This window comes from Phragmites australis, chromosome 5, assembly GCF_958298935.1.
Source record: "Phragmites australis chromosome 5, lpPhrAust1.1, whole genome shotgun sequence".
NCBI classification, from domain to species: domain Eukaryota; kingdom Viridiplantae; phylum Streptophyta; class Magnoliopsida; order Poales; family Poaceae; genus Phragmites; species Phragmites australis.
In genome coordinates this window covers 26992240-27006944 of record NC_084925.1, presented here as the reverse complement: position 1 = coordinate 27006944, position 14705 = coordinate 26992240, and the positions used below count along the sequence as shown (strand labels likewise).

Genomic DNA, 14705 nt, shown 5'->3' with positions numbered 1-14705 from the left:
GGCGCCGGGCTGCCTGCGTTTTCAGAAGCAAACGAAGCAGCTGGATTTTGCGTCTTGACTTGGGCTGACCATGCACCCAAACCAAAAATGCTTGATTCTCCTTTTGTGAGGCGTGATGCATAGACTTTTTCCTTATTCCTCGCAAACTCCTCGTGAATTTTGTGTCCCGTCTGGATTCTAGTTTATTTACAAGACAACTATCTACTGTCACACATAGTATTGCACTTCGTTTAGCACAAGATTCTCTTGCTGAATGTCAACAAGAGAGCGAGTGGTAAAAACAAAATTGCCCTCTCACCTGTTTTACCAAAAATATTTAAACGAATCCGTTCTGCCAAAATACTTTTTCACAGCTATATCTGATGTGATCGTTAAACAACAGTTGCTCATGCACGCGTACCAAATGGATGCATGAGGCCAACATGATGAATTTGTGATAGAGCCAGAATCTTGAAATAATGTGTACATTAAACTTACTTTTGCGCAATGAGGTATCACACATTCTCATCCAATGTCTTCCTCACTAGAATCACCTTACTATAGGTTTTTTAGATAAAATAAAACATATTCTAGCCACTACATTCGAAGATGTACAAAGTCGTTCACTGTTACACAGTTTTTGCTATGACGTAGACTGCATCTACCATATAGTCATAATTCACCAATTAAGTAAAGAAGATTTAACAGAGAGATAATGTTCATCTCAAAATCTATTCTATTGCTAAACTTCCATCCATGTTTGGTGAAAATATTCATAATCATTATCTCCAAAAGACGGTATGCGGATAACCTTACTACATGTAGTGGAGTTGTGAGTGTACAACCTCAACCGTCAAGGATTAAGTATTGATTGTCCGCTGTTATACATGCATCTCATAAGGATAGCGCATGACCCTCCTCCATGAGGTCATGTATTTACTATCATGAGCCTCCACAATTTTGGCACTAGGTTTGATTGGCATGTCGTGTGCATATCAGTGTAGCGGTGTAGTTCATGTGCATCAACTTGCATTTTTTTTTATATAAACCACATGTAGTATTTTGTTTTTAGAGGCAATTTGCTGAGTAACATCATAAAAATTGTAAAAGTTGGAAAATAATACTGGTGTAAGGATGACATGTGGATCATGTGCTCATATATCATCCTTACAACTAATGGTATTTTTTAATATAAACATTTTTACGATAGTATCCATCTAATTTTCAGATTCACCTCGATGATAAACACAAAGCTACTACTTCTGTACAATTTAAAGTGCACAACACAATCTACAATTCAGTGATCGATTGGCCTTTTGTTTTTAAGATCTAGTCTAAAAATCATACGGCGTGATGAGACCTTCTGGCCGGAGGGGCACGAGGAACGCCCGCACCGGCGGCTCGGTGCCGGCGTGGGCGTGGGCGCAGCCGGAGCCCTTCTGCGGCGCGCCGAACAGCGACTGCCTGCACGTCGGGCACGTTGACCGCGCCAGCAGCCAGCGGTCGACACATCGTACGTGGAAGCCGTGGTTGCACTTGGGCAGCACCCGGACGCGCTCCCCGGGCACCAGGTCAGCCAGGCAGATGGCACACACGGGCCCGCCGCCGGCTGCCTGCAGCGGCAGCCCCTCCGAGTACACCATCGTCGGCATCGCGCGCAGCGCCTTCCGCCTCGCCCCGGCCTGCGCCATCCGCGCCACCGACAGCCCCAGCTCCGCTGACTGCTGCTCTCCACCGGCGCCGGGCGACATCCGGTTGGAGCACCGGAGCGCGCACCGCACGATGGAGTTTAGCGCCAGCGCGCACAGGAGCGCGCACAGGAGCACGGCCAGGATCAAGACCACGTTCGCGTCGAAGCTGCTCCCGGCGCCGCCGCTGACAGCGTCGGCCGCCGGAGCTTCCTGCCCGTCCACCACCTGGCTCGCGGCAGCATTCTCCCTGTAGCTGTGCAGCGGAGCCAGCAGCATCGCCCTCCTCGAGTACATGTACCCTCCTTCTTGCATGTTTGCTTCACTTGTGATTTTCTGATGCGAACTCTTTCTTCCTAGGTGAAGTCACACTCACAGGCTTGTGTTCTCTTGTGTAAGAGTAACTCTGCAACAATGTAAGAGTAAGTTTCTGCTGTGTTGAACCTGGAGTGGTATATATAGACTGCAAGATCGCAGGTAACAGTTACATGTGGTGTGAATTTACATAGTTTTTGCTTTGCCATGAGTGTCACCATCACATACACAGCAGTCAGGGAGCCAGTGGAAAGGCGCGAAGGTTATGAAGCACTATGAGGCTGTGACCGAGTGTGTTAACAGTAGTGGCTTTCTGGGATCAGAGGGGCACTAGCTAGCACATAGCAGCACCAGGTCTTGTCTGCCTGATCATGAACTTAAAGTAAGATAAAGAAGCTAGAACACATCATCAAGAGAGGGATTAGAAAAGCACTGAATTATTTGTGTAGTTGCACTCTTTTGCAGGCCATGTGGGGGAGGCTGTATATTTGACCTTTGATTGGCTGCCTTTGTGGTTCATGGCCTAGTGGACTTGGGTTAAACTCTGGTATAGGCGACACAACAGATGGACATGTTCCGCCTACAAGATGGCATGGCAATGTGGTGAGTTGTGACTTCTGAATTCTGATTTCTTTGAAGGTTACAATTGTTTTCTACTCTCAAATAGATATAATGAAGTCGTCATATATGCGAGATCTCCCCCATCTTTTCTCTTATGTGTTGTGCCTGCTAGATCGACTAAATGAATTAGAGAAGATATATTATACATGTCATTCCGTGACACTAGTGCCTTCTTGTATCAGTTATAGGGAGTGTTCTTCCACCTGATAAAAAAGAACAGTCTGGATGAGAGAAATAGTGATCCAACAAAGTTAAAAATTTGACTAGTATATATGACAGTTGACAGTAACACGCACCTATCATGTAACAAATCATATCCTCGGGAACAATCATGAGGCAGTAAAATACTGAGACATGAATGATTACCACTCACAAATCACGTTGCATATGTTCATTGGCTCGTTTTGAACCCCTCCACTTTGAACGAACCAGAAGCGGTCGGCCAGTTCTCAGAACCGGCAGCTCCTGAATCCTGACGGGCCGCAAGCTCTGCTTTCAAGAAGGGCGTCAGGTCAGCTCCAACAATGATCTTGTTGAGACTTTGCCCAACTCGATCAGTCAACGATCCAGAGAAGCTTCATGGCAGTTTTGTTTTAAAAAAACATTAACAAGATCTGACCATTTGATGCCTTAAGAGGGTAGTAACTGAAGCAGCAGTTGCATTTCCTGAAAACTTATAGATTAGATGACAAGCAGAGGAGAAAAATCAGTTCTCTGACAATTATATACTAGCCTACTAGCCTTGCAGGTTAATCGCTCACGCTTCTAATGTCTAGGCACGCTAGAGTGCAGCTTCAGAGTATATTTTTTGAGTTTCTCATGAAATGATCATTTTCATATGTGACTGTATCCAATATCCAAGGAAGCTAAAAATGTCTGTCAAAGGCACACTGGGCGTCTGAGCCTATTCAGTGATGAAGTTTTTTTTTTAACACCGACCCCTTTACCGGGGCCTTCGGAGGCCATAGACTGTCCCCAACAATATTCCCTTCATTTCGTTCCTTTCTCGATTCCCTTCCCCATTTTCATTCCCTTTATTTTCTTTCATTTCCAACAGCTTCTCTTCGAGGGGAATCGCGAAAGGAAAGGAGAGAGAATCCCGAGCTGGAGGGAATGACTCTGGGAATCCCTTCGCGACGGGAACCGTAAAGGGAATCCGTTGGAGCGTTGAAGGGAACGAAAATCCCGTCGTGAAAGGATTTTAGCCCCTGAAGGAAAACCGTTGGACACAGTCTAAGAGGGTGCGACACCAGAGGATCGAACCCGGGTGGGCTCGGCAGCACCCTGCTGCTTGGCCACCACTCTCCAGTGATGAAGTTGTTGACATCTACGTGTAAGTCATGATCTTCCCAATGTGTCTTTAAATCCTATATCTCCCAGCTCTCTCTACTTTGTGCTCGCTGGAGAGTGTAGCCCTTGCAATAATGCAGCCACTGGAAGTTACAAGGATAGCTGAAAAGCCAGGACCTACGAATCAGTCATATGCAGAATGTACATGAAGCTAAAAGGGACAACGCAGAATCCAGATACTGATGAGCAGAGTCCGGATAACTGATGGCTGGAAAGCGATGGGCAAATTCATTTGCAGAATGACAACACAACATCCATTCTGGGACTTCACTGCCTTACACCTCATGAGCTAGGTCTAGGTGAAACTAAAACTAGGGGAAGGATTGGCCAGACCATAATAGAATCTGCATAGGGCCAAGCTTTGGCACGTTTTCACTAAAGTACTTTTCATACACAACAATGGTTTCTGGAAGAGGAAGTAAGAACATCAATGCCTTAGCATTTGAAAGTGAGAAAAAAAGAGGCAGAGGCACTGCCGCATCAATGTCTGGTACAAGCAGTTCAGGAAGATACTATTGAAAAAATACGCCTTAAATGACCAAGAAATAAAAATTTGGACTTCTTTCATTTGCTTTCGCGAATCACAATCCACACAACAGCAACTCCTTTATCCTTAAACGCATTTGTTGCTTTTGATGTAAGTTTTTTCACGCTAAATGTTCCCTGTAACTTTTATGAGTGATTCAAATGATGCTGTGATATTCATTTGTCACATCTTGCTAGCCAGATTTCCTTCCTTTTCCCTTTCCAAAAGGCTTTGAGGATAGGGTATTGAGATAGGTATGCTCAGTGGCGGAGGTTAGTGGGGGCTAAAATGGGCCTAATCTTGAAAAAAATGTTGAAAAACACTTAATTTTACTACTAAGTGCTAACACATTGCTAATCTGACTCTCATAATCTGAGCTCATGCTAGATTGGTCCCCTACTTTTTTGTTCAAGCTCCAATGGCCTCCTGGTGGGAAGCTGTTGAATACCAAATACGAGTCTTACGACAGACTCGTGTGTTCATATTCTATCTTTTGAATACCAAAGCTTCTAACAAATCTCCAAAAAGGCAAAACAGATAAGCATGCTGAAGTAGATTAACGGATGCAAGATCCAATGTATCCCCATCTACCTAATCCTTTAATTATCTCAATAAAAGATTTATGCATTGGTTGTGGCAAATTGATGTCACATGTACACTTGAAAAGATTATCCTTCCAACATTATGGGCATATGGCATGGCCATCAATGAGTAGCAAAAGGATAAGAAATGGAAGCCCACCAAGCGGTTAAGCTGGTTGACATGTTCAAAACTTGATCGAAAAGCTATGAGGAAACCCAATATATGCAGGAAACTAATAGCAACTGGCATGAAAAATAAGTGAAAGGCATAAAAGCAACCAAAATAGTGAAGTGATGACATTAACCTTTCTTTGATTTCGTACTCTGCCAAACAGTGTCTGTTGGTGCCCTTTTTCTAGTTACTGTAAAAGTACCCAGCAATTTTTATGTTAAAAGACTTAAAAAAAATCTGCAATTTGGATGCAGAAGTTATTTTTTTAGTCCAGAACGTCCTAATCTAACATATAAATTTAAACCTCTTGGAATAAACAAAGAACTCACAAAGCTTATCCACCTACCGATACATATCCGGAAATCACCTGCTTTTGTTGGGCTTTCAAGATTGAGTCCAGCTAGTGATAAATATGATATTTAGTGCATCTGAGCTTCCAGTCTTATCTGATAGAAAGTAAGATTTACCCTTTTTGCTGCTAGTGGCAGGTGAGGATCTCAGTGTAGATACATTGTGTTGAGTCAACCATGACCAAGACAAGACTGAGGGTTGCCAGTAAGATCCACATTTAGGCCTAAAGGTTATTCCATGTGACAGTCAAAACTTGCTGGAACAAGAAAATAAAAATGGTCAAAATTACTGCCGAGAGTTTTGGGGATTCTGCTTCCGCAGTTGTACCTGCCAGATGGTCCTGCTTTGCTAGCTCTGACTGAAGCTTGAATAAAGCAATGGCTAGGTCTGCATTTTTACCTAGATTCGCTGTACATTTGTGAAAAGGTAATAACAAAATGAGATTGTTTTCAGTGCTTGGTACCTAACAGGCTAACACTAGTCCAATGGATAGAAAGAGTAAAACCTGTGTATTTCCTTGACAATGGCAAAATTGGTTAAAAATGATTTGCTATGCATTTCTGAAACATAAGCAAAATCAGTAGTACCACTGTGGAACAGTGGAAGGTAGGCAGATAGAGCGCCAGTTAGTCCGGTTTTGTCACTTTGTTGCAGCAACAGCATCTAAGGCCTCATCAAAATAAGTCCGGTTTTGTCACTTTGTTGCAGCAACAGCATCTAAGGCCTCATCAAAATAAGCCCTTGATGAATGCTGTCCAAGTGCTCCTACAGATTACAGAAGCACAGCAGAGTACCGGAAAATAAAATTGAATTGTTTGAGCACAGAACAGACGAGGCAAAGGTGATGCAACTTCCACCCATCAATTTAATTGAAGGATTATTCTCACAACAAGAAATAAGCTACACTGCGGAACGCATTAACAGTTTGACACATACAAAAGACATGGATACAGTACAACATAACACATTAGGACTAACTCAACTCGCGAATGAAGACCCTTGTAAAAAGCTCACTACTTGTGAAGACCACAGAGGCAGTTATCCATGCCTACGTCTCTGCCAATGCAGGGGGGTCGACTTATTCCATCCTGGTACCAGGTCGCCCGCTTTTCCACTAGTTCGTTCAGGAAATAGTCCAGCTTGTCAATGGTGACACTGGGCATCACCACAACGTGGGCTATGTTTCCCTCGCAGGCGAGCTGCCACCTTCGGACAAACTCCTCATCCTTTGGCCTTTCAAACACTACCGTGCTGCTGAGCTCGTTAAGCATCGCTCCAATTCCTGCTTCCTTGAGGCGATCTTTTAGGTAGTGTGCGTTTCTCAAACACTTTTGGACTTCCTTCTGAAAGCCTCTGTAGCCTTTCCTATTGAGTGTGTACCAGAGGAAGATAGGAGCATGTCCATTCCTGCTTCCCATGATTGTCGCATCCCTTGACGCCAGATACTCCACATTGCTAGAAAGGGCGTTTATGTGCTCCAATCTTGTTATCTGGACACCACATGGCATGGGGCATCCAACAAACTTGTGTCCGGAGACACTGACACTCCCAATAGGCTTCTTAAATGTTACTTTAGGTGCCTGCGAAGATACATACACAGATATCAGGAGAATGAGCTATTAAGGTAGATGCGCAACTGATACAGCTTAAGGGTTAATACTGGATAAGTAGGGACCGATGGAAAATCCGAATCACCTTCTTAACAAATGGTATCATCAATCCAAAAAGGGCGCCATCACAATGAATATAAAACTGATCTTTAAAGCCACTTTCCTCGAGGGTTTTGATAACCAAGTCTAGATCATCAACTGCCCCCTTCACAGTTGTTCCTGCACAGCAATTTTGTTTAAAAGCAGAACACATGTGATAACAAGGTGTTAGTCTGGGAGTAAAAACTCACCAATGTTAACATTAATAATGGCAGGCTTGTCTCTGTTCTGCAATAGCTTTCTCTGGAAATCAGCACAATCTATTTCCCCAGACATAAGGGTGTCGACTTTAACACATTCCATCCTGTACATCCTTGCTGCTTTGAATACTGAATAATGGGACTCGCGAGAGGCATACAAGATTCCATCAGGGAACACCTCCCTCCTGTAAAACAGTTAGTAAAGAAGATTTAATACAGAAGTGACATTTCACATAAGCAGTGATAAATTGCAGATCTAACATGTCTGCAGGTAAAAAAGGCAGTTTCAAGTACTACCCAACAAGAATCCCATGCAGATTTCCTTCTGTGCCACAGTTAGTGATGTATCCCCAGTACTCCTCTTTTTTTAACTCCCAGAGGCGAGCAAACCAATCCAGCACTCCCACCTCAAACTGCCTGGAATGGACACCATAGTTGCTCTCGATGAAGGGGTCACCAAGGTTGTTAATGGAAAAGTGCTGCAGCTGGGCCAGTGCACCATAATCGAAGTCCAGATTGTATGGGTAACCTTCATGCGAACAAACAGATGCCGTGAGATAACAGTATTACATTGCTGACCATTTTTAGTTCTACTACAAAGGAACATCCATATAACTGTGGTCAATCTGTCCCACTGGATTCCAGAATTCAGATTTAAGCTTGCGCTGCCTTCGTTAAGAACTACTCCCTCCAATTACAAAAGAGTTTAAATTTTGACACGAACAAAGTTTGCAGCATGCAACTTTGGCCACTCATTTATAAAGCCTAGTAATTAGAATATTACGAAAAGTACTTTTTGAGACTACATAAATAATTTGTATATGCTTAAACTAAACGAATAACAGTGTGCATGTATTATTGTACGCTATACAGATAACTGTATTATTTTTTATACTGATAAATCCTGCTCCAGTATTATTGTACGCAATACAAATAACAGTGATCTAAAAAAAAAGGTAAAATGGGCTCTAAATTAGCACTCAAAATGTCATGTGCGCACGAAAATCGCTCATATGCCACACGATTGAAGCATCCCTGCACTCCAAGGCGAGGCATTTTCCAAGACGAAAGGAACAAAGGCAGCATTTTTAGCTCAGTCGAATAAGAAAAATTCCAGAGCGCCAGACGACATCAAGAATGTCGTAACCGGGACAGCCGCAAGCGGCCAATCCGCCCCATATCGTCCGGCACACACGCGTGTCACGAGATCGGGTCACCGCGAACGAGATCCAGACGGAACAGAGAAAGGCAAAATGGACGGAGCGGGAGCGGGAGCGGCGCCGGTAACGTACCGAGGTGGTGCTTGGTGCGCTCGACGAGAGAGCGGCGGTAGAGCGCGAGGACGCTGGCCATGGTGGCCTCCCGCTCGCCGGTCTCCTCGTCGTCCGCGTCGGGCTCCTTGACCGCGAAGCACGAGGTGTGCACGTTCCTCCCCATAACGATCTCCCTGCTCCTCCCCGACACCCCTCCCTCCTCCCCCTGACCCTCCACCGCCGCCACCATGGCCTCCGGCGGCTCCAGCTCCATCGGAAGCGGCTCCGCCGCCGCCGCCTCCGCCAGATGCGGCGCCTTCCCGACTCCGCTCACGGTGGCGGCACCCAGATCCGCCAGCCCGTTGCCAACACTCCCCACCATCTTCGTCGCTGCGGGAATTTTGGCGAGGCCCTGCGCAGATTTGGAGGAGACGACCACAGAGGAAGCGCAGCGGCGGGATGGGGTGAGGAGGGCTTTGCGGGCTTATTTATAAGCGGGCGGCGAGAAACCGATCACCGGGAGGAGGAGGTCACGAGCCGCGCGCGAGGCTGGTCTGGTTGGACGCGGTGGAGGCCTGCCGCGGGTCGATATTTTCATTCGATTCACTGGAACGTGGGACCGGTTGTCTGTGGGTCCTGTTTGGCAGTAACGAGAGGAATGGAAGGGCGGGTTCGCATTGGTGGGCGTGTGGAGATTGAGTCCTGACAGAACCGACGTGGCTGTCGTTTCTCCCGGTCGGTGAAGCGCTCCCACGGCCGATTCCGCTCCCCATGGTTTGACCACCATCAGCCGTCCTCATCGTGACCATTTTCTTCGCTCCTCCATCCGCCACCATCAGCAGCGGTGCCATCGCCGCCACCACCCTCCCACGAACGATCCCTCTCACACCGACATCGACCTCCGCGTGACTCCGCCCTGTGCGCACCTTGGCACCATTGCCGCCGCGAGCTCCGGTCCGGGTACCACCGCTCACCACCGCCACGTCCGCTCCTTATTCTCCTCCATAGGGAGCAGGAGCAGCGGCAGTTTGAGGAATACCTGCAAGCGCCGCCCAACGACACGAAGGACCTGCTCAAGCTCCTCGACGTGAGCCTTCTCTTTTCTGAACGTGTGTTCCTATCTTATTGTTTGATTCTGTATCCGCTACGATTGCGCTTCAAGGAAATGTCGCGTTTGCCTGTGTGGTTTCGGTTTTGTTTTAAGGTATATTGGTGTCGGTGCAAAGGCTGAGGCTTCGATCTCTCATGTTTGCGAGGATTTCGATTAGAGATGAGATGTTAATTGGATTAGGGTGTAGCAAAAAAGTTGTTCTATTTTGATGTGATAGCTAAGGAAAACAGATAGCTGGATTGGAGAGGTGGATAAGCTATTTTGGAAAATTTTCTCACCATATTATGAATTAACTCTTTCTCAGAGTAGCTAAATCTTTCTAAAGTAGACAACCTTTAATCTGTCTTCAACACTTACGTATACATCTGTGGTCGTAAGAGGCACAAATTTGTTGGTAATAACCCATATCTTGCTACTCCCTGATTTCATACCTACATTATACAGCTATTTGGCTGTTCTGTGAATTATGTGTTTGTTAGCTTTCTAAAGGATAAAATCTTGGTACTCCCTGATTTCATAACTATATTATACAGCTATTTGGCTGTTCTGTTTTGATTTGCTAGCTAAGAAAAACAAATAGCTGATTTGGAAATATTGCAAAGCTAGCTAGCATCTGATTTTGCATGCGGCATGAAGGATAACATGCGAGATAAGGTAGTTCACTTACATTTTCATTCTAAGTGACAGTAAGATAGTTCTAACCAAATGGATTCTTACTTTAGTGAAATGAGAGTTTGCTGAGACAATTGTCATCTTATTTTTCTTGGTTCTGAATTTTTATTGCCAGAAATTGATGGTAATTAACAGTTCACAATTTACTCTGCAAAGGTTAAAAATGGTAGTAGTTGTAACCATTCAAACCTTGCTGGATTTTTACAGTGTTTGCATGAATGATTTCGATCCCCCCTCAAAATAAGCGAAGGCATTGATTTTGTTCTTATCTGATTCATTACGTAAAGACATTGAGAAATGGTATGCAGGTTTGTTCCAAACTAAAAGATATGTTATTTGTTACCCCTCTTTTTGATTTCACTCTCTTAATAAAGGCATTGGGCAGCACAGTGTCCTTCTACATTGTCAGACATATATATTCTCCTTGTTCCCCTTCTTTCTCAAACCCATCTGCTTTAAGAACATAACTGAATTAGCTGCTTGTTTGATGAGAAAATGTGCATGCATTGGAAATTAACTAAAGATAATTGCCTATGGTGTAACCTCTATGTTCTACCGATCAGTATAGGATGGTAGTATAGTGATAGATTTAAAAACCAATATTCTAATCAGGTTTTACTTTTTTATATTGTAATACAGGATAAAATATTCTACAGCTTGGAGGCAGTGATAAAAATAGAACGACAAAGAAAAGGAAAGAAAAAAAGGAAGAGGAAGAGCTCAAAACCCAAGGTAAATTTATATACTGTTTTTACATTACACATCTGCCTACTATGGAATCAATTAAAATAGGTTTAATTGGATTGTTAAACCATGTTATCAATAAATACAATATAAATTATGTATTACTATCATTATTGAGGTCTACTCTCAGGATGTTCATAATTGAATAATTCATTCTCTATTCTCTAATTTGAGTAGATATACATTTGTCCATTGCCTAAGCTTCGTGTCTTGCGCTTGTTTCGAAATCCTCTACAGTATGTTCCTGAATTGCCGGTGCATAACCTTAGGCATCTCAACCTACCAAATATTAGAATTGAACCACTGGAAGATTTTAAATCTATCACTATGCAAATAGAGGTACCTAAACTATCTTGGTTCTATATCATTCTCTTATCTAGGTTATCTCTTAACTACCAACTTTTTTTCATTTGTGTGTTTGGGTTTTGTTTTCGGATTGAGGATAATTTCTACTTCATTGTAGCCAGACACAAACTTAATGCCGCCTTTATCAAATAATACACATAATTAGACTTATTGCACACTCTACCTCAACGACAGGCCACACAACACACCAACGGCGCGCTATTTTCTAGTTTATATCTATATTTACACTGCAAAAAAAAAAAAAAAAAATCAAAATTTACCTCACGGTTCAAGAAAAACAAAACTCATACCTTGATTGCTTCAGATATATCTCTCCTCAGTAAGAGTAGCTAGTAATCGTGTAATACTGACATACCAACACATAGCGTTTCCTACCGTCGCACTGAAGTCAAGAATTAAAAGGCTCATATTTTGCAATACGTGCTCTGCTGATATAGCGAAGCAAACTCTTCTAAATGAAGTTTGTCTCCCACATATCATTGAGACTTTCAATCAAGGTAAAAACAGCCTTTGCTAAATGAGTATATCAAAACTGTCCTGGCAACATTCACAAACGATTTGAATCAAGATACTTATTCTCATCCTAGTCACAACTAAAAAACAGAACCGAACCAATCACATACGAAATCGAGAAAAATGACATGAATGAAATGCTGAGCTAATTTGAGGATAGAGCGGAGGTAATTAGATCTCATCGCTCTCCCTTGCAGCAGGTGACTGAGAGGGGCACTAAACGCAAAATGGATTTGGGGATCTGACCAAAATTGAACAAACCCTAGAATATAACAGGACAAATGGATTAAAAAGAAGAAAACAAACCGTACATCACAGCAGGACATCACCCCAATCGGAGAGCATCATGAGAAAAATCCGTGCCAATCTGAGAATAAAATGAAATGGACTTCTATGCTGCAAGTTGTCTGACCTCCTACTTCTCAGGAGGGTTGTGCTCGCAGCTCGCCACTGAATGGCGGCATCCAGCTAGGGAAAAATTTATCGATGATAGAATTTTAATATTTTCGATATTTCTGTTTTATCTGTTGGGTCTGGTAAATTTTTTTATCGTTCAAAATTTTTATTTTTTAAAAAATTTCCGTCTAGCAACATACTAGTACATCACTACTGTTGTATTTTTGAATCAGTTAAATTCTTTTATTTCTATATTATTATGTGTAGTTTTTTATATTAAATAGTTTAGAGACAATCGGTGTTATTTTCTAGAGAAATTGAGCATTTTTTTTAAATTTTGACTGAAAAATTTATATATCTCCGATAGGATTCTAATAAATTTGAGAATCCATCGGTGAACCAGCTCGTCAACACTTCGCTCCTCCGCTCTGCTGCTGCTCGTCCTCCTAGAATTGGCACGGGCCTAAGTGGCCCACTGGTTGGTCTTCTCTTGGCCCATTTTTGCTAGTGTACTGTTGAGCCATAGATAGTATGTGGGCAAAGACTCAAACAAGGAGCGGCCCAAGTTGTGGTTACATGTCTACGGGCCATGCAGCCCATGCAACAGCAGGGAGACGCAGTACAACGAACTTCATTGCTCTTCTGGTTGACTGGTAGCTCAAGTGTCCCTAAAAAAAAGCAAAAGAAAGGTGTGGTGTTACCTCTTCAAAAACAGAAAAAAAAAGTTTTATTTTTACCCTACAAGACCTTGGCGGCAGAATTTTGTCGAAGCTGTCACGTTGCATTGTTCTTCAACGTGATCGATCATCTGTTTCTTCCCTTCCATGTACTACAGTCGTTGTACACAGTGGCCAGGTCATATGAACGAATGACACGTTGGACCAAGTGATGTGACGAAAAATACGGGGAAAACCAGGGTTGCATTGCAAGCGCATGCCACGCGTAGCAACTAGCATGCGATAATAATTAATGCTGCTCGCCACGGTATGGTACTTCCTCGGTCGAGAATACATGACTTATATTTTGTTTAACGATATAAGGCTTATTTTTAAATTCCAATGCAAAACGTGCGTGTTTACTTTGCATTGTTACATACCTGTATTGAATATAGTGTTTAGAGATGGTAAATTAAGGGTAATTTAGTCGTCTTAATCGGTTCCTTGGTCCATACGAAAGACAAAATATGCCTTGTATTTTTGGATTGGGAGAGTATAAGCATGCCGACATCCTGTCCTTGCCGTGTTGCACCTGCACCTCCTTTTGCATATCATGTATCTGAGTATCTCATTTCTTTCTTCCTTTTCCAACTCATTTATTCTGCAACACTATACTCCTGCCCGGATACCCTAAGTCATCTCCTAACTACTACCTACAACAAAAAGAAGTTTAGTTTTAGACATTGTCACGGTCATCAAACACACCAGTTCTATCACTAATTACTAATAATATATATATATATAATATTAAAATTATAATATTATAAAACTACTTCTCAAGACAAATCTAGCTATACTATTTTTGAATGTTCAATTGAAATATTAAAAAATATCAATGGTTCAAGTTTAAACATATTGACCACACACAACCTAAAATGTTACTATTTTGTGATTAGAGGGAGTGGTTAACAACATTTGGGATGAATTATTTTTAGCAGTACAAGAAGTATATTCTGGTTGTCCAATGAGAATGGCGAGCTCTTCAGAATGTCTGGTGTCATGGCGTACCATTTGCTCATGAGCAAACCACGTACCAGCGGCTAGCATTGCTGTTGGATTACTATCACATAAAGTGTCACCGACAATTTTTTAGAATTCGTCATTGACAAAAATATCCTCCTACAGTTGTGTCGGTGTATCAGGAACCAGGGGTCCCTGAGTCCCGAGGTCCGGCTAGCCATCCGTCACATAACGCCATTCCACGAGGTCCCTCCTAAAGGATGAGAAAAGCTCAAATCCCGGGAGAAGGTGCTCGGGGCCACAGTCGGTGATCCCCGAGCACCCCAGTTCCCCGATGATCCACAGAGCCTAAAGTACCGGGAAGAAAGTGCTCGAGGAGGTGCCCGGTCACCCCCGAGCACCCTAGTCCCCCGACGATCAGAAGAGCTAAGTTCCGGGAGAGAGTGCTCGGGGCTGCGTGCGGCAGCTCCCGAGCGCTCGGT

The 14705-nt window shown here is 43.3% G+C and overlaps 2 protein-coding genes across 2 annotated transcripts; both read right to left on the bottom strand.

Moving 5' to 3' along the window:
* Positions 1–750: 750 nt before the first annotated feature.
* On the bottom strand, positions 751–3411 carry LOC133917535 (RING-H2 finger protein ATL73-like). Its single transcript, XM_062361417.1, has one exon. It carries the CDS (start codon positions 1980–1982, stop codon positions 1314–1316), a length of 669 nt encoding a protein of 222 aa, XP_062217401.1. The 5' UTR covers positions 1983–3411; the 3' UTR covers positions 751–1313.
* A 3014-nt stretch (positions 3412–6425) lies between these two features.
* Positions 6426–9216, bottom strand: LOC133919051 (serine decarboxylase 1-like). Its single transcript, XM_062363276.1, has 5 exons — positions 8785–9216; positions 7790–8021; positions 7484–7677; positions 7279–7412; positions 6426–7163 (listed from the first exon to the last, which is right to left on the bottom strand). The coding sequence occupies exons 1-5, from the start codon at positions 9125–9127 to the stop codon at positions 6597–6599; spliced, it is 1470 nt and encodes a 489-aa protein (XP_062219260.1). The 5' UTR covers positions 9128–9216; the 3' UTR covers positions 6426–6596.
* Between the last annotated feature and the right edge of the window lie 5489 nt (positions 9217–14705).